This window comes from Amblyomma maculatum, chromosome 11, assembly GCF_055883805.1.
Source record: "Amblyomma maculatum isolate TAMU_Amacu chromosome 11, ASM5588380v1, whole genome shotgun sequence".
Classification (NCBI taxonomy): domain Eukaryota; kingdom Metazoa; phylum Arthropoda; class Arachnida; order Ixodida; family Ixodidae; genus Amblyomma; species Amblyomma maculatum.
Window position 1 is genome coordinate 37,758,494 of NC_139354.1, and position 25,525 is coordinate 37,784,018.

Below are 25,525 nucleotides of genomic sequence, written 5' to 3' on the forward strand. Positions count from 1 at the left end.
AGATGGGGGATCCCGGTGGTCTTAACGACAGGCGGCCTGGCAACGTTGTGTCCGATCTAAGATGGCGGCGGACATCAGAAAGAAATCCATCAAGCCCACCGCAGCAAAGGGTAAATTCGGCTCCTCCATGGCGAAGATGCGCTGGAAAATGCTTGCAAAGGTGAGTAAATGGCATACCGATCCCATCGTATTCAACTCTTTGCATGCAACGCACAGGTGCAAAGCAGTACCTACGAGCACAGCACGGAGCTCCTTGCCAACTGATGCGGCTCCGCTGAGGTTCACGGATCGAGATGCGCGGACGCGCTCCCATCGCTCATGCGCTGTCTTGTAGCTTATCAGCAAGACCTGGCCCTGATTTACGGAAGCTTTCGGAAGCCTTGACGTCGTGTGCAATGTTAACGGGTGGGAAGATAAGATAGCCGCCGGTGAGCGGAACGATGAGTAAAAAAAGAAAAGGCCACAGTACGCGCAGCGCGAGATGTCATTTCCCTCATCTTCCCCCTCTCCCCAGGGCTTGAATGCTTCCTCCGCGTCCTTTCTCCCATTTCCGAGATCTGCGCTGATGCGCGGGGCGCCGAATGTCGATGCAGAGTTCGACGAGACTGTTTCGAAATTATCGAATTGCTGCGCGGACGGCCGCCCCGCTGGGCCTCAGATCATTCTCTTGCTTCCCGCTAACCCTGAAATCGCCGCGTAGCGCGCGTCTGTTCGTCATGCTTCGGTGTTTTGCAACGCACAGTAAGTGCACTCCGACCATGACACATTGACACAGTAACATTTGGCGGTAGAATGAAAAAAAAAAAAAAAAAGGAAAAAAAATATCAACGAGTGGAGAGAAGAGACGACAGGGGAGAGTGAAAACGGTGGAGCAGAGCTTTCAAAGCAGCCTATCTCTGCGCTCGATCGTCGTGCGCTGCGGGAAAGACCACTTGTCGCGCTTGTACACCGGCACGATATATTAAATGTATGGACAACGCACATTTCGGTTAGCGCTAGCGCCAGGTACGTAGCCAGAATTTTTTTTTTTTTTTAAAGGCTCACGGCTTACATCGCGTCGAACCGGAGGGGATTTGCTATTGCCCAGAATACGGCCAAAAGAGAGAGAGGTGGGGTGGTAGTGAAGCGCTCATGAGCCTCCTTCTGGATGCGTGCCTGGTGTCCACTCAAAGGCGTGCTGATTCCAGTCGCACAACAGGCGGGAGCGGAAATTTTCTTGCCTTTCCAACATTGTGAATAGCCCTCTGTATAGTTTCAGTTCAGACAGTTTCAGCAGCGAATGATTGCGGGATGATCACGTGCGCGACCCAGATGTTTGTCTGGTACTATTATTTAATACAGATCACTTGTTCACTCGTACTTGTCAGCATTTAATGGGACTGGACTGATTGATGTGGCCAAATTAATTTTTTATCCACATAGCATCACATGAAATCATATAGATTGCTGGCCATTAAAAGTTAGACATAGCTTCCGGTGTTACCTCAATCGATGTTGTATTATAATAGTGTCACTGCACTAGTGATTACTACTGTTGTAGGTCATAAACGCAGAGGTTTGCATTTTTTATTATTATTAACCAAGCCAGCATTGCTGCCCTTAGAGTCTACATATGTGTGCAGTTCACATAATGCCCATGATATATAAAGAATCATGCCATTAAAAATGATACTTACCTAATGATTGCATTGCCTCTTTGCTCATTGCTGTTATGCAGGTTTTAACATGAGATCATTGTGGGCCTTTTGCTCCAGAAAATCTGGCGTTGATGGCATAGGGGACAAAAAATTATGAGCGTACCTCTGGCAGAGGAACATTGGTTGGTGGGGTGTATACATCACAAGACCATATGAAATGGCTAAGTAGGCCAGCGCTACCAACTTGGTATTCTCCTTTGAGATGGGAGGCTGAATTGGAGACCGTTGGATGCTGATCCAGACATGCTACCCCACTGTACGTAGGCGCATTCATATGGATTGGTTAAAGCGGGACTTTTTATCTATGGGGATCTTCCGTTAAATCATGGTTCTATACTAACAAGTATATGTGATATAGAGAAGCACAGGTGATGTGATTAACTGGGTGGCGAAGTACAGTCTTTGTCAAAAATATACGGCCCAAAGGTTTTGCTTCTAAGCCTCGTAATGAGGCTCGTTACGCATCTCCAGAGCTCGTAATCTCGTAGACGAGAAATCAAATGTTCACTGTTTTCTATGATTAACTTCATATACCAGTATTGCTTCCAGGAGCCTAGTTAGAATGCTTAGAGGCAAACCCCTTAGGCCGTATATTTTTGACAAAGACTGTACATGCACGTGAACATAAATCCACAAAGGAAGCCTCGGGTGGGAGCCATTAAGACTGTCATGTCATCCCCTTAAAGGCAGAGCTTAAAAGTGCCCCAGTTTTTATATTAGGATGGTGCTTAATTAATACTAGTTTCAGTAGATAAGCAAAAGCACTTACCTGTATTATCTGCAGAATTTTTATTGTGGTCACGCTTGTTTCTCCAATTCCTGTCTCATTTCCACATCTCAGGCACTTCACGAAGGCAGGGTGACGCAGGCAGACCTGTTTTTCGGTTCAACGCGGAGATTCAGCGCATTTGGGTTGCTACAGATAAGCCCCATAGAACGATGGCGCTCAGACGAAAACGATGAGGGCGTCTGGTATGAATGTACCTGTCTCAAGGAACCTGACTTTGAGCTTAGGATCCGGTAAGCTGCCTGGCAACCTCGGCTGTGTCTTCACTCCTGCATGCTCCCGTGCATGTGAATTGTCAGGCACTCGGGAACTGCACCGTGTGTGATATGCAGAATTTTGGCTAATGAGTACACCGCGCTAGTGTGGCTTGGCTTGCGGTTTAGGAAAAGAGGAGATTGAAAAGTCTTAAGATTTGAAACTGCTTTCTCATACAGTACAGTCGAACCTTGCTACAACGAACACCGATTTAACGAAATTTTTGCTGCAATGAAATATTTCCTATTCCCCATCACATCACCATAGGAACTAATGGAACAAATTTCTCGCCACAACAAAGCGCTTTTGGGGTGCTTTTCTGCTTCAACGGAATTTTTGTCAAGTGAGACTGGATTTAATAATACATTTCACAATAAAATAAGCATATCCCCGCCAATATGTGCACTTCCGTAGGTCCATACTACTTTTGCTAGAACCATTGTGCACCTTCTGACTCACCCATTCACTTAATTAATAAAATAATAATAATGAAAAAAACTGTCATTGTTTGGTGGCAATGACGATTGGGCTGGCTGCTTTGGGGCAAGGCGCAGATGGAACTCCTGCTGTTTACTTCCGAGCCAGAGTCTCATTCAGTGTGTATCTTGCAGCATCACTGTCTGCTATAAATGTGATAAACTCATCTGATGTGATCTGTGGTTTTATTGGCACCTATGACAATCACACTGTGATCTAATTGCTCATTGGTTAAGAAAATACTCAGGGGTACTCATGACAAAAGAAAAAGAAAAAACAGAAACAGTTCACCGACACCTTGGTAAATTAATGACATTTTTCGACTGTGTAGTATATACTCTGACGGTGTTTTGGGGCTGATTTCGCCACAACAAAATTTTTCAGGCACCCCGTCAGATTCGTTCTGGCAAGGTTCAAGTGTATATGAATGACCAGTTGCAGTCAGTACACACTCAGCATGACAGCAGCACTCACAATGTCATTGAGACAACACTTGTCTCCCTGATTACTATCTGAACTCAGTCATGGTCTGCTAAAACGTTGTTTTATTTTCTTGTGCTACTTGTGTAGTATATCACAAGAAGACTATTTTTGAAAACTAAAGCAAAGATAATGGTAATGAGTTGAGTAAAGGCAAAGTCATTAACTTTTGAGCATTGTTTTAGATGAAAAAAAAGTTTGTAACTCTGTGTCACAAGGTTTTTTTGGCATATGTACAGTCTTCATCAAAAGTATACGGCCCAAGGGTTTTTTTTTTTTGTAATGCAACTCTCGTAGATGACAAATCTTGTCCTCATTCTGCTCTAGCTTGCATTCATATTCTAGTATTGCTGCCAGGAGCCACGTTACAGGGCTTAGAGGGGAACCCCTTGGGCTGTATACTTTTGACAAACACTGTACAAGAAACTCAAATTTCCTGAAAAGAGCTGCTTTTGTTTTTTTTGTGTACTGTTTCTGTATGGAGCATGTGATAGCAGTGCTTTGCTCTTGATAGTCTTTTCGTTCCATAGTTGGTAGCTCCTAAGACAGGCTGATTCGTTGTAAGCCTAATTTTGCAGCTCGTCATGTCTCCATACTTTTGCTCTGCATCTCTCTGTGCATGGCAGTAGTTTACCGCGTCATTGTGACCGACATGGTTAAGGGTATGACATCATGTTTTGGTGTTCTTAAGCTGAAGACAATATGGATTGTAAGGCAATGCCACCTCTGAAGTGGTCGAACGTTACTGTGTCCTGGTTGCATGTTCCCATGTGTAGCATGACCATAAAGAGCCTATAGAAACATGGTGGCAAAAGAAGTAGAGAAGACTTCCCTATACTCATCTGAAAGAACATCATCACTGCTTGGTTCCATGCATAATTCAGTAGTGTAGAAATACTACTAACATTGCACTGCCTGGGGTGTGGAACCAGTTCGTTGCTCTTGCGATGCGTTATCGTAATGTGTGCAAGAAATTAGCGCAAGCTAACGTCAATGCTGGCTTATATCATATTTCTCACTTAAATGCTTTGATTAGGCATTAAGAATGTTTTGCGCTCACCGTGCTTCTCTTCACTGCTGCAAGATCGCTGCCTGACAGAATATCGCTGAAGGACATCAAAGGCTTTGACAACACCGGCAACATCTGTGAGTGGCTTGTTTGCTCGTATCAGGATTTCGCCGCACTCAGAGTTGTTTGAAGGAGCCGAGACACCGAATTTTTGCATTGTGTGTTTTGTTAGCTGATTAGTGCTCAGGTGCTGTGGAGAGCTCTGTGTAGGAATTTTTTCGGTTAGCTGTTGTATCTGCCGGCCTGTCGATGACACCTGGTGAAAGTGACACTCCAGGCAGTTGTATTCTGTTTTTATTTTTGCTTAACATTTGTTTGGCGCTTTTGGTTCCACTGATGTTGGCTCAGCAGTGTGAGATGAATTGATTACTGACAAATTTGTCGTTGAAAATGCAGCACTTTTTGCCGCTGCTAATTTCAACTTCTTACCTTGTAGATTTGAGTTAGGTTAGCGAGGGTAGTTAGGGCCAATCTCATTTGGGGTTTCTGATGTAAAACAAGTGTGATGGTGTAGAAGTTGCGACAGTAGGTCTCTGCTCGAGTCTGCATAACGTAATGCTTTCACAAGTTGGTTAGGGCAGTTCAGGTTCGTTGAGCTTTCAGGTGCCTGTGTAGCACCTGTGTAGCAGAGAAAGAGTTCGAGGGCAGATTACTACCATGCATGGGTGCCACGTTGCTGTTGCCAGTTTGAAGAGAGGATGCTACTGTGGACTTCTGCTAATCCAACTGAGTTAAAAAAAAGTAATATCACTCAGTGGACCACTTACTGAAATCTGCAAGTCAGCTTTTGTGTGAAGCTTGTTTTCCAACCAAAAGGTCTTGTTCCCAGACAGGACGCTTCCAGTCTTTGTTGAAATGAAAAGACATAGTGCTTCCTTATGGTGGTCACACCGAGTTCTGAACATATCGCAGGAAGGGAGAGTGACAAATGGGCTGGTATCTTTCACACTCGAGGAACAAGAGGCTGGACAATCCTCATCCCCTTTAACCCTATGTACTGCTTATATAGAAGGATGGTATTCAACCATTGTACCCCTTCGATGTCCCTCACTGAGTCATATTGAAGTCATTTGGAGGCATCTCTGAGTTTATTTAGAAAGGAGGACTCGCCTCTTTTTGTTTCTTTAAATAAAGCGAGAATGTCGTCAGGGAATGAAACCTTTTGGTTGCAAAGCAACTGTTACGAAGAAGCTGACTTGCAGATTTCTGCAAGTGGTCCATTCTTCAATGCTTGCAGGCCCCGGCTTTGGTTAGAACACTTTTACCACTTTCTCTTGATTTGATTTGATCCCACCTTGGTTGGGTCAACAGAAGTCAAATGTGCTAACCGTAACTTTCATGTGCTGCACTTACACCTTCCGGCAAGCTAGATCTACTGCTTGAATATTGGCTCTGAATTTCGTGGATGAGCGCAGCTTTTGGACTGATTAAAGCTGCCCTCTTTAAGAAAAACAGCATCAATTAGTACTGTCTTCATAGCGATCAACGTCGGTCCAGTACCATGCATAGTGTATTTACATTTGTTGTTTGTTAAAATTTGTTTCCACCAAGAATGCAGAGCTGTACTGTCTTATTTTGTTTTCAAGGTATATGGCCGTCAGAGGAGGTCCTTGCATACTACTGCATGAAGAACAAGGAGATTTTTGTGTAAGTATCAGCTCCTTGCGTATAGAGCTGGTTGGAATAATGGCTTTGGCTATCATTGTCATCAGCATCATGTAATGTTTTGCGGTGTAAACGAAGGACTCATCTTTGTTCTGGTGCTTGCTTTTTCAGGGATAAGAGCGTATGCGAGTTGGGAGGTGGTATGACATGTCTCGCCGGATTTGTCGTAAGTCTGAGCCTGTGATTTCACTTCCTCTTCAAACTTTCGTTGATGCCTTGCTATGATGTTGACCTTGTTGTTGTCGTCATTATGTGGTGACATTCTCGTAGTCGTTTGTTGCGTTGTATTGAGCACTGTGCAGCTGCTTTTTCTTATTATCATTGCATTGTTGCATCTTGAAGACCAGCAGAAAACTGTTTTCTAGGCTTACTGCAAGCACTAGTCATCATCATCATCATTGGCCTGAAACCTGTACAGTTGTCTAATAGAATTTTCATGTGTGCCATCCTAACGTATAGATAGTTGACCTCAGTGGCTATTTGAACTCTGGTATTTTTGGTGAATGCACTTTCTAGAGTGCAGTGATAGAGAGCTGTACATTGAGGTGTTTGCTGGTGGTGAATGTACTGAGTATTTATTTAAGGGTGGCAGAGGGTCTTGGAAACGTTTTCTTTATTTTTCAACATATCTTGGTAAAACTTTGCGTGCAAGTGCAGAATAAAATGCCGATTTAAGTAGGCATTTAAATTCTAAAATATGTCATCAAGAAAAGAAGATACGGAAAAATAAGATATCCATTTCTTGCATTGCATTATGGTAGTTTCTCGTTAGAATTCTTAAAAAAGACGTATTTTGGGAACATGCACATATATTAAAAGGTCCACTGGTAAGAAAGGAAATCCCTATGATATCCTTTTCTTAATTATATATAAATGCTAGTCAGAAAGAAAAATATCTGACAGTGCTTAGCCAGAATTTAGTGTAACTGCTAATATATCGCAATGAAAGAAAAAAAGGAAAGCATTAGGATGGGTGATGGACCTTTTTAAATGTCTGTTCCTAAAAGCAGTCTTTTTTAATGAGAGATTGCCATAATGGCCTATAAAAATGACCTAATTAGGATAGTCGTTTTGTCATTTCTTCTCCTTGAGACGAGATATTTGTAGCATTTTATTGTGCATTTGCATGCTAAGTTTCAATGGATATGATAAAAATAAAGAGTTTTCAAGACCCTCATCCTCCTTAAAAATACAGTTAGTTATATGAAGTTTTACAGCACATAAGCGATTGTGGCTATCGTGTGGCAATGAATAAATACTTTCATCCACTAACGTACTTAGATGTCATCTGACTATGCTTCTTCCTCTTTCAGGTTGCCGCCACGACGAGAGCTCGGGAAGTCTTTCTGTCGGACGGAAACAACAAGTCTGTGCAGAGTATCCTTTTAACCGTTGCAGTTGGGATAGTTGGTGTTAGCCCATCACAATTGATAATTACTGGTGCAAGAAAAGAATAGGCATGGAGAAAAGACACAGGACAGGTCCTAGAGCTTAACAGTGGAATATGCAGCAACATGGATATCAGAGGTATCTTTACACGCTGATGTGAACATTCATCAAAAGTTTGTGGAAGGCAGCTTCTCCAAATAAACTATAGTCCTATGCATCCAGGGACGATCGCTTCAGATTTAACGGTGCACTGTGTCTTGTGCCCCTTTGAAATATTGAAATCATAAGCTCTGCTGCTTGGCCTTGATCAAGATACCACCCAGCCTGCAAGGGATATCGGGACTTAAACATACATTTTATGCGGATGACATTACTCTTTGGGTAACAAGAGGCAGTGACGCACATTTGGAAGAAACTCTACAGAACGCGGTGGATATTGTTGAGGAGCTAGCAGGAGAAGCAGGACTCTAGTGCTCTCAGCCCATGTCCGAGCTTTTGGTGCTGAGGGACAAACCAAGAGGGATACATCGAGGCACTATGTGCCGCCACCGCCTTTAGAGGTCAAAGTGGGGGGCGTATCGGTCACTGAGGTCCAAACGATCAGGATCCTGGGTATGTATCTGCAGGCTAACAGGAAAAATAGCGAGTGCTTGAAAAGGCTTAAAAATACGGTCAATGCTACCATGAGGCTAATCAGGAGAATCGCTAATCATAAGAGAGGTGTTAAGGAAAAGGACTTGTGTAAGCTGGTGCAGGCATTTGTGCTCAGTAGAATAGTGTATGCGACGCCTTATTTGAAGTTGGACGCGACGGAAAAAGGCAAGGTGGAGGCTATGATTAGGCAGGCATATAAAGCGGCCCTTGGTTGCCTCACAGTGCGTCTACCGAAAGGCTGCTGGGATTAGGGGTGCACAACACCCTAGAAGAACTACGGGAGGCGCACTTGGTGATGCAGCTCGGTAGGCTTTCAAAAACAAAAGCAGGAAGGGACATATTGGAAAGGATCGGCATTGGAGTTGACGCTCCAGCTGGTGACACTAAAATTCAGATTAGGCGGGAAATGCACAAGGGCTTGTACATAAAACCTTTGCCCAAGAACATGCATCCAATGCATCACGAGGACCGCAGGAAGGCAAGAGCCAAAGCTTTACATGTTGAGTACGGGAAGTACAACGGGGCAGTCTATGTAGATGTCGCCGAGTATAGGGACAAGGACGCATTTGCAATTGTGGTGGTGGACGGGCGGGGACGCTTGATCGCCTCCGGATCAGTCAAAACCCGCTCCCCAGAAACTGCAGAGGAAGCGGCGATAGCACTAGCTATTACTAGTAGTAATGCTGACTTGATCTTCAGCGATTCCAAAACAGCCATCCGAAATTTGGCGAGGGGCAGAATATCTGTCACAGCGGCGCGATTGCTGAATCGGGCCACGGGGCGAGGGACTACGGAGGCGGAAATTGTTTGGGTACCAGCACACTCTGGGAATCCTGGGAACGAGACGGCTCACATGAATGCTCGAGGTTTCGTCAGCCGAGTAGGTGAGCCGGACTTTCCGGGAAGGTCCACGAGAGATGGGCTGGTATCCTTTCATGACATTACTAATCATTTCAAACTTGAGCGGAGGATTTACCCACCTCCGGACAAGCAATTGGTGAAGGCGCAGGAATGCGTCTGGCGACGATTGCAGACTAGATGTTTCTTCAACCCATACGTGTTGAGCAAAATCTACCCGGACATTCAGCCGGAGTGCAAATGGTGTCAGGAATTGGCAACCTATGACCATATATTATGGAGCTGTAGCATAGCACCACCACCGGCGGATATTATGCGTGATCCTTCCCTCGAGCAGTGGGAGGCCGTGTTGGCCAGCTCAGACCCGGTCGTCCAGACCAGGGCCGTGGAGTGGGCCACCCAGGTCGCCGTCAGCCATGGGTTGATGGCCATCTAACACGGAACCATCCATACATGCTCTCTGACGAAAATAAAGTTTTTCCATCCATCCATTGGGCACATGTAGCTTCAGATGTTGCTTCGCTCGGTACGAGTGACTTTGACCTAATTGAGTGTAGCTGTCTATTGAAGAAAAGCGAGACAGAGACTGGGCCTTCCCTTCCCCGAAAACAAAATGAAAAGGCGATGCTAAGCATGCTATCGTGACTACGCTTAAGGCGAAGCTTGAGCGCCCTCAAATTCAAACTTAAAACCTGTGCAGCCTTGCTGAACCATGAAAAACCATGCTTAACAGAGGTTTTGCTTGTATAATCGTATAACTAGGTTGAAGCCCTGCTTAAACCCCTACAGTTTTTTACATGCTTTTATTTTGGGCTGCATGCAAAATTGACAATGAAATTAAAATTTGTTTGGCATTATTTTATCCCGTGTATTTTTCAGTGCTAATACTATGGGAACACATAAGCATCTTCTGACAGGGGCGATAACAATTACCAGAAATGTTGTGATATTAATAATACGATAGAGTTAATTTTTTTTTTTTTCATACAGCTTAGTGATGCTGCTATAGCTGTTGTGGCTTCTGCTCATGTTACCATATGGAACTGAGTTTTTTTATGATGAATGCATTTGCTGTTATATTTACCTTTGTGATGGGATAAGCTGTATTTCATACTTTCTTTTTTTTTATGTATTGAGTGTGTTGTGATGTTTGCTGCAAAACCAAGTGGTAATTTGCTGTATGGTTTATGCAGCTTGTAACCATCTTATCCAGAAATGTGGTGCAACAAACACAAAAACATGCCAAGAGACACAGCACACACGCACACTACTAACTGTAATATGGATCTGAACACACACTACCTCTTCACCACTCCTCTTCTTCTACACCTTAGTAGGAGTGGTGAAGAGGTAGTGTGTGTTCAGATCCATATTACAGTTAGTAGTGTGCGTGTGTGCTGTGTCTCTTGGCATGTTTTTGTGTTTGTTGCACCACATTTCTGGGTATTATGCAGCACCAACTAGCCCTTCAAGCTGTTATTTTGTAACCATCTTCCCCGCATCGTCCAGAAAAAAAAAATGGTTTCCTTAATTTTTCGTCTAGATGTCCAAATAATCCTCGAACGCAATACGGGCTGCTTGGGAAATGCTAATGTTGTTGCAAGGTAACGTTGCTTTTGCTTTTTTGTCACACACTTTCGAACCAGCTTTGTGTGCACATTCTTTGATGGCGTTGCTGCAGCATGTAGAAAGCAATTGATAGTGACAGAAGTCTAGCCAGCTGCCATTTGTGGTCTCAGGTTGGTCGCTATCGGGCGTGCATGTATTCCTGCCCTGTGAGACTGCCTTCAGTCAAAGGAGCAGCCTCACTAGCCTTCATCATAGCGCTTTAAGATCATTGCAGTTAAAGAAAATGCACGCTGTTGAACTCGGGACCAAATCGTTCAAGGCAGTTGCTGTACCTGCCGATTTAACCAGAACAACCAGCAGATTGTAGAGCAAGGTTTAATTGATCAATGGTTCGAAATAAGAGTGATGTTGGTCAGATGAGTTTAATGGAGTCCCTCAAGGCTGTGTTATTAGGAAGCCGTAAACTACTACTTTGCTTGAAAGCTACGGTGATTTCATAATCATGTGCGAAACGATTTGATCTATTGTTCGAGATAGATGCTCTTATTTCTCATTTTTCTCGCATGTTAAGAGGCCGTGTTTTATTGCTCAAAGTTTATGTGCAGTATAGACTATGGTTTATATGTGCAGACACGTTGCTGCTTTCAATGTGTGGTTTTAGGTCAGACTATCCGAGCCGCCTTATATGTCAGAATCCTTCACGCATCTTTAGATATATAAGCACCCTGTGGCTAACAAGTGGCCATATGTCAGTTAGATCAGGCTGGATGAGCTTTTGGAAATCATCACGCACTCTGCGATGTCACTGTGACGTTTCTTTTGCAGGAGAATAAGGTGGGATGATGACAGTGACATTGGAGACCTCGTGGGACGATTTGACGTCATCATATCTGCTGACTGGTGCGTATACTGTACCCTGTTGTTACCAGCAGTCTGCACAGGCACTGTGTTATGGTGTTGATTGCGTTAATTATAATGCATTTTTTTTTTTCGTTACCAAACCTAAAACTTCAAAATGGGGAACATCAACATACATAAACATCGTCCTTGGACAGATTGCTGCTTTTGTACATTACAGTGTGAAAATTGCAGGCATTCTCATTCTCAGGTTGAGTTGTGAGTATGTAAAAACAATGTAGTTTTTCCTAATGGATTCCAGTGCATTAGGCATTGATAGTCACCCAATGCTTTTGGGTTAAAAGCACGGTTATAGGATATGTTTGTTGTCCACAACTGAACCGCCTTTATCATGCAGCAGGAAGGGCTTCCTCTTGTCTGGCTTACAAGTGTTCGTCGATTTTGCCTCGTGTAAATTTCTGTTTGTGGCATAAGTAAGGCACGGAGAGCACTGGCAAGCTTTATTGCTTCAGCAGGATCTTATTATTTCAGGGTCGCTTATTTGAACTACTAGTTTATTCGAACTAAAACTTTGGATTTCACTTGGCAGACATTCAAGTGTATTCAAAGGGTTTTTCAGAGCTTCAAGTAGCACTAGTTGATCTTCTATGCCTATAAAATGAATGTGAAAAATCGGACATACAGAGGAGAAGAGGCAACACAAGTGCAAACCAGTAACTAAAGCTTTCATTGCAAGCAGAGTCATGCATGTAGGCCATCTGACAGCAGGTGGGATAGCGCAGTGGGTAGCTTTTCGCTGATTTCAAAGTCTTCACTTGCACTGCATTCAAATCGTTCCCGGTGTTTCTTCAAGATTTTGCGCGTGCAGAAGTTTTGACTTGCATTCGCCAAGATTGCCAACCTGACACTTTACTCAGGGAGAGGACGGTTGTTCATGCTGAGCATGAACCTTGCCAGTGGAGACTCGTACTCTCTAATTTCCTTAGTTTCTCGTGTTGAGATGAATTTTTTTTTCTGCAGCCTCTTCTTCGATGAAGGTCGTCAACCACTAGTGAACACAATCTGGAAGCTTCTCGGAGATAAGGTAACCTCCAGCATGCAGCAAGTGCAGGCCAGGCACGGAACGGCCTGGCCTGTCTCAGGTTTTCATTGAACAGAAGTAACTAAGTTTTTAAGGGTGTACCAAAGAGCATTCTGACCTCAATTTTTTTTTTTTTTGTGTTTGTGTGTGTGTTGGGAGTTCGATATACACTATCCAAGCATTCTTTAACACTTCGAAAGATTGTCCGTGCGACCGATTTCCCGATTAAAATCTGATCAAATGTCCCAGCACTTGGCTTTTTTTTTTTTTTGAACTCACTTCAGAGAGTAGGAGGAGTCAGTCAACACGAGAATGCCTTTCGGGTGGCTTACCACTCTGCCAATGGCGGAGTAATGCGCGGAGTGATCTTTTGTACATTGTCTGCTTGCTTCAGGCTTGTTGTTTCAGTGATATACTTCATAGCGGTTCATAATTGCTATTAAGTATGTTTAGTGACCATGAATTACAATTAAGCACTGTTAATTACAATTAATTTGGGTATCCTCGTGTATTGTGGCATTTTCTTTGGCCACCACAGGGTGATGAAGTTGAGTTTTGTGAACTTATCTTGCGAAAGAAAAGAGTACGGACATTTTTTTAATGCCGCATGCTTAATTTATTACTATGTTGTCTGCACTTCAACCTATTATTCACAGAAACCAAGAGAATAAAATAAAGACGAAAACAAAATGCTCCAAAACGCTGTTTAGTGCACCTTTAGCAGTTTTGCAAAGACTACAGGCTATAGAAGAGCATTTCGTGCCGTTATGATATAGAATGGCTGAATGATCTCAGAACTTCTTTCATGTCAGGATAACCGAGGATATATAGGTCCTGTTTCAAGGAATAGTGTACTAATTATATGTCTTCTGCTCACAATTGCAGCATTTCTTACTGACTTAAAATTGGAAGGACGTTACTGTTGTTTGGAGACGAATGAGACAAACTGATCCGCATCCGGGTCTATGAGAAAGCTTGAGTGGACATCCTAAAAGCTCAGCGACAGATTCCTTGAGAGAGTTTTCAAAGTGTGCCTTCTTCACGAGGCTACAAAACATCAAATGAAAGAGAGATCATCTGCTAGCAATAGTGAAGCCTGCGCTGTAAAAAAACATAACCACTGCATCGCATCTTTAGCAGTAAAAGCCGGAAAAGAGAAGGGAAGCCTCCTTTTTTGCCGATTCTTCAAAAATGCAAGTTCTGTAGAAGCAGAAGCCACAAATCCAAAAAGAAAAAAGAAACTGTCTTCCCAGCTTGGAAGCAAGTGTGCATGAAATTCCTCGGAACCGCACCTACCAGGCTGCACCGTAATAAAACCTCGGTTATCACCATGTTAAAAGCCCTAAGATTATTCAGGCACCTTGCATTAGACTGGAACGAAACAAAGAGTATACCATTCTTGTAATTAATATCTTGCCCTTTCATTCAAGCTCATTCTTAGTCATTGGGCTTGCTAAGGCACCGAGTTTTGCCGGTGTTAATGGGCTGCTATTCAAGTGAGCAACTTCCAAAGGAAGATGATGACGAAATATTTGCATCTTTTTTTTTTCCCCTTTTTTCATCAAGAGTTTAAGTTTGCTTTAAAACCAAATAGCCGGGGCAGCCAGTGCGTGTCGATAAAATATTTAGTTGTAAGAGCTGTGGCAGTTTTTGACCTCATTGCAAAAAGTATGTGCTCCAGCTCAGTGTAATGCTTTTTTAAATCACTTGGATTTTTAGAGGGGTGGGTTTAGACTGGTTGCAACGGCTTCAGTGAGGCATGCTGCCCTGCCACAATAGAATTCTACCTGTACTCATTCTCCAGAGTGTATGCTACGGGTATGAAGAATGGTTTTCTCGAATGTGTTGTTCTTGTGCACTTATAAGCCGACAGTGCACGCACAAAAAGGGCCGTACTGCACTTGTTGCCTCCAGATATTTGTCCAAGAATTGTGAGGTCAAACACAGTGAAGACTAGTGTGCTTTTATAAAGGCCTTGAATACAAACTCTCTGGCCTTTGCGTCAGCCAAATTGGAGAGCGACAATGTGTGCTTTCGGAGGTGTGTGATCAACATTGGAAGTGTAAAAACAACGGGAACTGCAGGGCCTTGCTGTGATCCTGGCACCATCTCGGGGACGCACGTTTCAGCACTTCGTGGAGCTTGCACAGTCGCGGTTCTTCGTCGAAATACTTATGGCCTACGATACCTGCGTCTGGGAACTCCATGCTCGGGTGAGCCTGTGTGGTGCTTTGCTGCTGTTAGCACTATTTGGTGAAGGGAAGAAAAAAAGTGAAAATTTTCGTATTTTCGCGAATACAAGCACCCCCTTTTTTTGCTAGGAAGAGCGCGTATCCATTGTGTTCGAAGCGCACTTGCTCACACTGTCATCAAGCCAGAGCTACGTTAGGTGCCAGGTGGCGTGGCGTGCTCATGTGTTCCTATGTTCGACACTACATGATAGATGGTGGCACAAAGCGCCGAAAACTGACCAAGGGCAGACCCGATAACTCCGTCAGTGCATTGCTACGTGGGCCTGGTATCGACACTGCTCGGGGAGATTAACATGCATAGCGTCGCTTTGCTTTGTTTGGTGTCAGTTTTATTAGAGTCTTAACGGAGGCTGGGACGAGTTTGTAGACTGCAGCCTACTGCTTGAAGTTTAGGAGAACTGTAATCGGATTTGCTGAAGAAGTTTGCCAGGTTTGTTTGCCAAATAAATTGTTATTTCTTGCAATCATGAAATCATGCAATCATGCAATCATGAAATCATGAATGCAATCATGAAAAAAGGGGATGCTTAGAATCGAATAAATACGGTACTCTCACAATGCACCTCCGTGTCAAGACAATCTAACCGGGACGAGCAATGCTTTTTTCAAGCTCAGTGTTCACAAAGAGTGTACCAGTTCATGTTATGCACGGCAGATCAGTTGTTTGGTTTTTAATTAAGCTTTTGCTGTGATAATGGGTTAGAACAGTGGCAGGTGCAGCTTTGAGAAGAATGAAAATGCCTGTATGTAACCTATTCTATAGCTGATTATTTTGCACTGGCAAGAAAAGTTTCACATTTTCGCATTTTTGTGAGGAACAAGCTCAGATTTCGCAGAAAAACATTCCAGTCTTTTCCATTGATTAATTTTGCAATTTTTCTTGGGTGCTTGTATGTTGACATTATATCTCGTGCTGCTTTCAGGGGGTCATTTGTACTTCCCTTGAATTATTTCTTTTATATGAGGTCACTGTTATGCAAATCAGCACATTTTAGGCCCTTCAAAGAAACAGAATACTGAATTTTAAGCGCCCAGCTTTTTTTTCGGCTGATAGTGGAAAGCTTACTGTGTGATGTCGTTGATTACACGATTTTTTTTTTTTTAGAAAAACACTAGAAAAATTTTACCGAGAATTCTTTGATCGGCCTATGCGCTCATATTTATCTAGGCTGATGCTACCAACAATGAGCAGCGACCTTGATGATGATTGAGTGTCGGCAAAAGTGATGTACCAAAAGATGATATAATCTCACCCACCTGACACCAGTTAGACATTTTTAGTGCGGAGAAGCATTCATTTCAGTTTCCACACTTAAAGGGAAGCTGAAGCGGTTTTCAAATTGCATGAAATGCCGTGGTTGGGAAGAGAAGACCTCGAAAATCATGTGTGTAAATTTTTTCTCGATTCTGTCCGTTAGAACAGCCGCAATCGCCTTTTAAAAACCCGCCGCGGACACGCCCCCGTCGCCTCCGGAAGCGCCGGGTTGGGGGATGGCAAAATTGGAGAGCTGGCGGAAGTGACGCCATTCACGGGGAGCCGGCCAGCCGTCCTGCCCGTCCCGCATTGCTTGCTCCACTGCGTCTCGCGCTTTGGCGTGGCGAACGACGATTCAACGTAATCCTTTGCTAGTGCCGTTTGGTTTTTCTAGTTCGAGCGTTCTGTGTGGAGTGGGTGTAGCGACAAGTAGCCATCATGCCGTCGTTCTGCGCAGCATTCGGCTGCGCGAACACTGACGGCCGGGACGATGTGGTGTTTCACACGTTTCCAAAGGACAAGAAACTTTCAGCGCGGTGGGTCTCTGCCGTGAAGAGGAAGAAATTCGTACCTACGAAATCAACTGTGTTGTGCTCGAACCATTTTCGTGACAGTGACTATTATCGGAGCTTGGGAACGATGCGGGCACTCGGAATTCCAATTAAGCCCGGAGTCGTTCCGTCAGTGTTCCCGCACAACAATAACGCCTCGCCACCTCCAAGAGCGGCCTCCTGGCAGCACAAGCAGTCCTCTTCATTATTCATCAGCGCGCAGCACATGCAGCTGCACCTAATTGAACAAAATCCGATTATTTGAACTTTTAAATATTTGAGCAATGTAAACAATTTGCATTCGTGAACGCTTGACAAGGCTGATGATCGACAATAGTATAGCGTTCGTGCAAATTTTTACTCGAGTAAAAATGGCAAACTCGTCGAGCCGCGGTATGCATATATCTGTTGTAAGTCATTCTGCTGGCTATCTCGCTGCGCAACACCACCAACTACATCCTGCCGAAACAAGACCAACGGAAAGCCGCAGACAAAAAGAGGTGCACAGGACGACGCGGCAAAGATCTGCCTCGTTTTCTAGCTGGCTTTACTTGTTTAAGATGTGCCAATTCACCTAGCTCTCCACTCTACTACATCTCGTAGGACGACAAAAGAAAAAAAAAACACAGGGGCGCACCTAATAGCACACACAAATAGCTTCCTTTGTCATCTCGTTACACTGCAGACCAGCAGTGAACTCACTAAACAGGTTTGGCGCTTTTTCATAGTAATAAAAGGCCTTCGGATGTAAGTAGGCACCGTGCTCTAAATCAATGAAAAATAAATGCTTTACCTCGCGTGACTCGTGTAAGCATGCCGGCGTTTTGAATTCGATATTACAGGTGTCAGGTGTTCCGGCTGTTATGCAGCAGCCAGTAAGCAACAGCGTTTCGACGTGATTTACTTTATTACCACTTGCACATCTACATCGCAAAGATATGTAAAAACAAGCACCTACGCAAAACATACGTACCAGAGGAGATTTCAAACCCGTGAAAATGTCGCGGCGTCACTTTCTCCATCGGCGCACTCCGCGGCGTCATTGGTTCCGCCGTTTTCTGCAGCCGCTAATGGCGAGAGTCCAAACTGTTCACTACTGCCCGCACTATCCATAATTTTCAAGACTAGGCCTTCCAGCCAACTGAAGCAACGCGCTAGCAACGCACTACGCAGCAACGCCGTCGGTGCAGGCCGGAGACCCGCGGGATGCCCGTAGATGACGTCACGACGGTCCCGACCACTCACAGGCGACAGTGGCATTCGCTCGGCGCCCTGAGGCGCTGGCGCGCGTTTTCTTCTAAAAAACAGCTGTTTGCGTTTATTTAAGCCCTTTTTTCATGCGATATTCTTGTTCAGTGGACCAAAAACAACTAAATGCTGCCGAAAACTCAATTTTTTCGAAAAGTGCTTCAGCTTCCCTTTAAGGCTGTTATGGCACAGGAACGTATGCCTCTTCAACGAAAGTTTTAGTAGGCCGTAGTCACCACTCTATCCAAGAAATCTCTACACTTGGAGTGTCATCTGGCGAGAAATTCTGAAAGCACATCATGCGTGATACGAAAGAAGCATTGTTTTCCGTTTTTTGAAGAGCGTACCGGAGAGAGCGCTTTCAAAATACAGTAAAACATTGCGAGCCATCCTTAAGTGTGAAAAGAACACTGTGCATTAAGAAAATCTGATATTTTCCCTCTGTGTTGTCATGTGGGGTACTACGCAGGCAGACAATGACATTTCACCACAATATAGTTTGTTTTATGCGATTTTTGGTCAGTGTTCTGTTCCCTTGAAGCAGGTATGCATGATAAACAGGCAAACCAAAACACACTCGCTGGTCTCATACTTGAGGTGGCTTAAAATGCAGAGGCATCATTTTAAGATTTATCATCTGCATTTATTCTTCATTCTTGGATTTATGCGATCTAACATGCGATCTGCCAGATTCCAACTACTCTTATTGTATCCACATTTCTGGACATTAGGTAGACTACCATATAAACCTTATATAGATCGGTTGGGAATAGTATGTGTTGATTCCCTTATCTTGAAGGGAAAAAAGAGAAAAATAAAGAAATGAAAAAAACTAGAGAAGGAGCTGTAATCTCACTCCAAACTTTCGGCTACGTTGTCAGAAGACGACCTCTTGCCGCTCACCACCTCTCATAGTGTGTCATCTAGTTTCATCAAGCGTGTTTCTTAGGCAGCATTTCTTGAAAGGTTGCATGCAAGCAGCTGGTCTTGTCGACGCCATTGCATGCTCTTTTCTACTTCGGCAAACGCAAACTTTTTCTGGAAGGCCACTGTAAACTGCCTCCTCATGCTGCTGTTGATTGCTAATCTATTATAGGTTCAACAAAAGAGTGCACGCGAAGATAAATGCGCTTGGGACGGGGAAAAAAATGCCAGCAACTGCAGAATGTCGATACCATTTTGGCTGTCCCATGTCACTTGTTGCCAGACTGGGCCTCAAATTCTGCTAAAGACCGCTATTTAAGATGAGGGGCGAGTTTACTTGCTTTTTTTCAAGGCAAAATCTTAACCTATATTCCAATTTATACAGTACTATTATATACGAGTAACTGATAGCTGCATCTACATCTGCGGATGCATGACTGAATGGGATAAAAGAATAATTTTCATTAGGCACTATGTTGTCAGCATAATTGGGACTTGGAAGAGAGTGAAAATTTGTTTTATTAAATACAGTGCAAAATAATCGGCTTTTGGGACATACTTTTCAATATTGATGGGACTAAGGTCAATTTAAGGCAATGAGTAATTTGCAATAATAAGAATATCCTATGCTAGCTGACATTATGGTGAGAATGAGATTTGGACATAGCTTATGAGGTGAACAATGGATAAACGGTTTCCTCTTAGATAAACTAAGTGGGCACTAAGATAAGGAAGGTGCAGTTAGCGGTGGCAAAGGCTAATGTAGGGTGACCTGGTTAGGTGCTTTCCTGGGTTGCGGCATCTGCACGTGGCACTAGATGGGGATCCAGTTGGAGATAACAGAAAGGTAATGCTTTTCTTTGATAGACTGAACTTACCTAGTTAGTAACGATTGTGGTGATGAGTGAAGGTTTGCAGAGGCACAGAGCAGCAATTTTTTTTTTTTTTTTTTAAATGGTAATATTGATGGATCATAGTAAATCAGGCAGTAACTTATTAGGCTGCCACTCTAAGGCAAACCTCTGTCTACCTGGAAATTTTCAAGTTTTTAATGCCCCTGCTCCCAATAAAAGAGGAAGTGCCTAGCACCATATCTTTTTTTTTTTTTTTTTTTCAGAGTTTTGAGTGCTTTATTTTTTATGACATGGGAGGGGGGGGGGCTTGTTTTTGTTTTAGGTACATCTGGTGCGAAAACCAAACTTGTTCCCCTTTTTCCAACGGCATGTGGAACGGAAATTTTGACATGCAGAATTTTCAAAAAACACTCGAAAGTACCTTTGAGGCTTTGCACATGCTGGTACTATGAAATGCCAAAGTACAGTACGGTTCACTGATAAAGGGAACATGAGACCGTGTGGCGGCTGTGATATTTACAAAGCACTATCGAGAAAGCCAGCGACAAACAATTGCACCAGATGCATGCGCAGGATGGCTGCTCTCCCCAACCATGCACATAGCACCGCTTATTCTCGCCAGTTGCTGCCGGCGCCGCTTTGCGAAGTGCTTAAACCACGTGATCGCATGTTCCCTTTAACAGTGGACCATACTGTACATGCATTGGATGCAGCAGCTCATCGCACCGAAAAAAGAGCAAGGTAAACACGAAAGGCTGAACCTGTGAACAAAGGCCTAGCAAAGGCAGCAAGCATAGTAATGTATTATCACTACTGCGTTCAAATTTGTAGAGCCGGTTATTGAGTTTTGAATATGGATTTGTGTTCCCCCCCCCCGACAATGGAGGTCACTGCAGTGTTACAGCTGCTGTCATGATTCCACAGATGGTGCTTATCGCCTGCCCTTTTGGTGGAGCAAGGTGCCATCGGAAATGGTGTGGCTGTAGTCAAATTTCAAAATTTCTTTTTTTAAAAAATAAAGTACTTGTCGCATAAAACTTTTGCGTGATTCCCCATGAGGATGGGGTGAAATTCATATATATATAGAGAGAGAAAATATGGAAAAGTTGGAAAATATGCTCTACAGAGATAGCACATTCGCTAAGCTAAAAGGCACTTTAGTGTAGCATTCCTGGCTTACATGCTGAAGCATTAGTGGAGCTCTAAAAGGACACTCAAGTTGATGCTCTCAGGTTTTCGTTTATTTTTGTTGGAACGCATAGCCATTTATCCAGTGGGTAGAGTGGTGCCCTTCAATGTAGTCAATGTATCCGCTACAGTTCAGGCCAATCCCTGTTTCATCAATTCCAGTATCAGCAGGAGAGACCAGACATCTACGATGCCAACCTGCACTACCCTCAGATGCTCATCCTTCGCAAGATACTGTCGGCATAAGGTACGTAAAGCAATATGCGATGAACACTGGCAGGCCTGGACATTCTTTTGCGCGAGTCTTGCCAAACTGTTTCAGCGACTATGACACTAACTCTCTGAGTGGGCGGCCTCAGTCTTTCGAGGCTTCAGGATAGTATAGGATAGGAAATATGTTAGTTTCTCTAGGAGGGTCTTGTGCTAGTAGCAGAAGAGTTCCATCTTCCATCTTCTCACAGGGTCGGTGCCCCTATTCCAGGGCTCCGTTGAGCTTCGCTGCTCACTGGGCGTGCTGGATTAGACCTAGTTGGCAATCCAAATCGCCGCTGGAGAGCCGGCTCTCCCACTGTTCCGCACTCGGGTCTTTACGAAAGCTGTCGTTATTTCTACATTGCCACGTGATGTGGTATAACGAAGGTGTGCTACCACACCATGGGCAGGTGTCCCGATATTGTGACGGGTAAATTTTGCTTAGGATATGCAGGTTAGGGAATGTTCCTGTCTGCAGTCTTCGCCAGTACACTGCCTCTTGTTGTTTTAGATCCCGATGAGGCGGCGGATAGCGGATCCGTACCCCCTTATAGTAGTTCAGAATGAGTACGTAGGGCCGACTCGCTCGGGTAGATCATCCGATTGGGAGGAAGCTTGGCTCGTGTACCCTCGAGCTACCTGATCGGCGCGTTTGTTCCCCGCTGTGTCGGTGTGTCCTGGCACCCAGTAGATGTGTTTGACTTTTGATGGGGTCGCGCTCTGGAGGAGCCTGAGCGCGGCACGACCTATGCGGCCGTTCATGTAGTAGCAAAGGCCGCCAAATGGTGCTAAAAAATAGTATCACCATTTATTCTGCTGGAATAATGGCAAAAAAAAAAAACGAGCATGCCGATGCATTGGCTCCAAAAAAAATGGCAAAGTTAGAAAGGCAGTAATGACTGAGTTAATAGTTTACAGTGTTATTAGTCCCGAAAAATCAAATGTGAATTGGAAAGGTACTAGTTAAGGCAACGGTATGCTTGGGGGGTTGAAATAGCACAACGTGGGCACAGTAGAGCCCAATTTGAAAACTCTGTTACGAAGGACTACTCTAGAACCTTTTTCAGATTTTACCAGTGTTGAGATTTTGACCATCTGTAAATTCTGCCTATACATTATACACCTTGTACATACTTGCAATTAAATATCTTCGCATACTATTTCAGTGTCAGTTTCAGTGGCCGAATCGTGTATATGACACCGGAGTCCAGTAGAACTTTTATGAGGCGTGAGAACACTGCTTTACGGCATCTGCCTTATCGTTTTAATTCACCAGGATGCTTAGGTCAGCCTGCCACAAGAGCGAGAATAGCAGGAAACCAAGAAGCAATGATTGTGTCACAATTTTTTGCTGTGGAAATCTACGGTGTCAGCTGTAATTACTTAGTGAAATAATTAAGTTGTTCCTCATAATTGCTATTGTGAAAAACAACTTCCTCTGCCAAGAGAGTGCAAAACAGAAGAGGTCACGGTGGGAAGCAACGGCTGGCCCAGTGGCTTGGGAGGCTAGAGCAGAGGAATGAGCAACCAGAAGGTGGCTGCTACAGCAAAATGCATGGCTTTATAATTAAACCAAAGCTGTGATAGCTTTTGCTGATTTATGCTCCAAGCAGGTAAACGTAGCTCTACCAAATTTTTTCACACCTCTACATGCGTTTGCTGAACTTTAATGTCGTTTGTCATTTTGGTTCCTGAAACCGAAATCAGAGCATGAGAGAACGAATTTAGTTATGCATTATGTACTGGGTGTCAACGGCTTTCATTTGGCAGCATGTTTACTGATGTGAGCATATATCATTTCCACTAAAGGATGTAGAGCTAAAATTTGGGATCTGCGCAGCTTGAAATTGACAGTGAATTGGATCACCAACTCTTTATAGTGGATGACACGAGCTCACACATAATTTGTCGCAGAATTCCACGGATGCTTGATGAAGAATCTCGTAAAACAGGAAATGAAGAAACAAGAAAACAGGACAGAGTCATCTCCAGCCCTGACCGCCGCCGCCATCTTGGAAAACATCTTCAGGACCAAGAACACCAACTGTTACATAAAAGAAACTTCAATAATGACCATAAGCCGCGTATTTATGTATAAACAAATGTGTGTGTATGTGTGCAAAGTGTTTGTTGTTCAAGTGTTTCACAGTTTCACCAACAAATGTTTCAGAAAATGGAGAAAAAAAATCATTTTCTCACGTAGTGAAGTGTCCAACGAGAGAAATATATCGAAAAAGAAGATACCTTACCTGATAAATGTTGTACATAACGGTTATTTTCGAGTGAGAAAAAAAAAAAAGACGCCATTACGAGGGCTGTGCCCCCATAGCGCATTTTTTTCCTGCCGTCTTGCAATCTTGCCAAATGTCAACAATAACATCATCTCACATGAAACAAGGTGTTCACAGAAATAATTTATTGAAGAGAAATCATTGTATTTATTAATGCCAAATAAAGGTTGTTATTTTGAAGAATTTGCGAGTTGGAGGTGGTCTGTCACTGCATGCTGCTTCTGTAGTCATTCCAACCTGCTTTGGTGCCCAAATACAGACATGGGCTGGAGCACTAAACCACCAGTTGGGTTTCGTGGACTATGCTTACGCTTAAGCAAAGCTGTATAGCTCTAAATTAGGGGTTGGACTTCTTGGCTTAAATAAAAAAAAAAGAAAAAGCAGATGATTATAATATTCGGAATGTGGAATTAGAGCGCAGCTTTTCAGGTATTTTGGTTTTGGCATGTGCAGAGGTAAAAGAGCTTGAGAGACGTATAGAGATATAAAGCTGGAGGCAAGTTTTCATTTTCTGTAATCATCCTTCAGTTGACATTTCTTTCCCTCTTCATGGTTGTTTTTATGCAAGATGTTTCACATTTATCTGTTGTAAAAAATGATTGTGCATAAACTACTGAGCCATTTGGGCTCAAACGCCAACTACAAGGCAACTTCTGATGGTCTACATTCTTTTATAAGTAATTTAATATCTAGACTTGTCTCTATCCTCAGTAATTGGTGAAAAACGGCAGCCAGCTATGGTAGAACTTTTCATCAAAACAAGCGATGCAGCAGATTTGACAGGTTGTGCCATCTGGCGAACTGCAAGGCAACAAATATTTGAATAGGGCGGGGCAGGCCTTGCAGTTCACCAGATGGCGTAGCCTGTCCAATCGGTTGATCTGCCCGCTGCAACGAGAAGTTGCACCATAAACGACTGTAGTTTTTTGCCAGTTCCAGGAAATGCAGACAACTTCAGGCGTTAAACTGCTTATCAAAACGTGTATACTATCACAACTTCCATCGCAGCTGGTATTTGAGCTCAAATAGTCCAATGTTAGCGCAGCAGGATTTTCACGACTTGGACAAATAAATACAGAATGCCCTGTAAATGGACGCCTTGTGATCTGTGAAGTGGCAGGTGATGTATTTAGGTGTTGGACCAATAAAGACGTGGTCTGTGCACGAGTCACATGTAGTCGGTACAGCAAGCGGGAGTTGCCGCACCTCATTGATCTTGTCTTTGCGGCGACGCATGGGTGGCATGAACACATTTTTCTCTTCTGCACAATTGCATTTCATCAAGACACATTTCACCAGACAGCCCAAACTGAGCATGACTTCTTTACCTGCCCCCACCATTCCTTCCTCCTGCACTTTCCACCTTGTGCTTTTGCCTTTCCTTCTGCTGCTGCCCTCCTATCCAGCTGCATTCCCCACCTCCGCCATTGATTCTCGCCCTTGTGCTCCATTCTTCTTTTCTTGCCGTAAATGTCTGCTTTTACGGTAGTCTCCTTTTGCTTCTCATAGCATCATCCTGTGGTTGCACATTATTCGGCATTCATCGTTAGCCGTCTTTGAATGCAAAAGCCTTCCTTGGCTTCTTGGCTCATCAGTGGTGTGCACGAAAAGCGTCTGCCTGTGGAATCCATGACCAAAATACAAATTCAAAGCCAATCCAACACAATCCATATAAGGCAAAAAAAAATATATATATTGAATCCAGTCATGATTGCTTGCCTGTAATGCATTAAAGATATTACATAGTGACTAGCTGCATTAGTCATAGCCAAGAATCCTATCCAGAATTTACCTAAACCAATACCAAATCTAGTCATGATTGATTGCCTATAATGCCTTAATGAGAATGCATAATCACTTGTAACATTGGT

At 43.6% G+C, this 25,525-nt stretch overlaps 1 protein-coding gene across 2 annotated transcripts; it reads left to right on the forward strand.

Moving 5' to 3' along the window:
- The first annotated feature begins 9 nt into the window (after positions 1 to 9).
- LOC146173535 (calmodulin-lysine N-methyltransferase) lies at positions 10 to 23,537 on the forward strand. Of its 2 annotated transcripts, none has more exons than XM_084583472.1 (12): positions 10 to 160; positions 2,539 to 2,717; positions 4,781 to 4,842; positions 6,352 to 6,412; positions 6,542 to 6,596; positions 7,744 to 7,807; positions 10,875 to 10,935; positions 11,726 to 11,800; positions 12,779 to 12,842; positions 14,924 to 15,052; positions 21,274 to 21,358; positions 23,278 to 23,537. In XM_084583472.1, exons 1-11 carry the CDS (start codon positions 62 to 64, stop codon positions 21,355 to 21,357), a joined length of 933 nt encoding a protein of 310 aa, XP_084439598.1. In that variant the 5' UTR covers positions 10 to 61; the 3' UTR covers position 21,358; positions 23,278 to 23,537. The 2 variants fall into 2 exon arrangements, with proteins under 2 accessions (XP_084439598.1, XP_084439599.1); XM_084583473.1 differs by having other exon boundaries at positions 23,316 to 23,537.
- Positions 23,538 to 25,525: the final 1,988 nt, after the last annotated feature.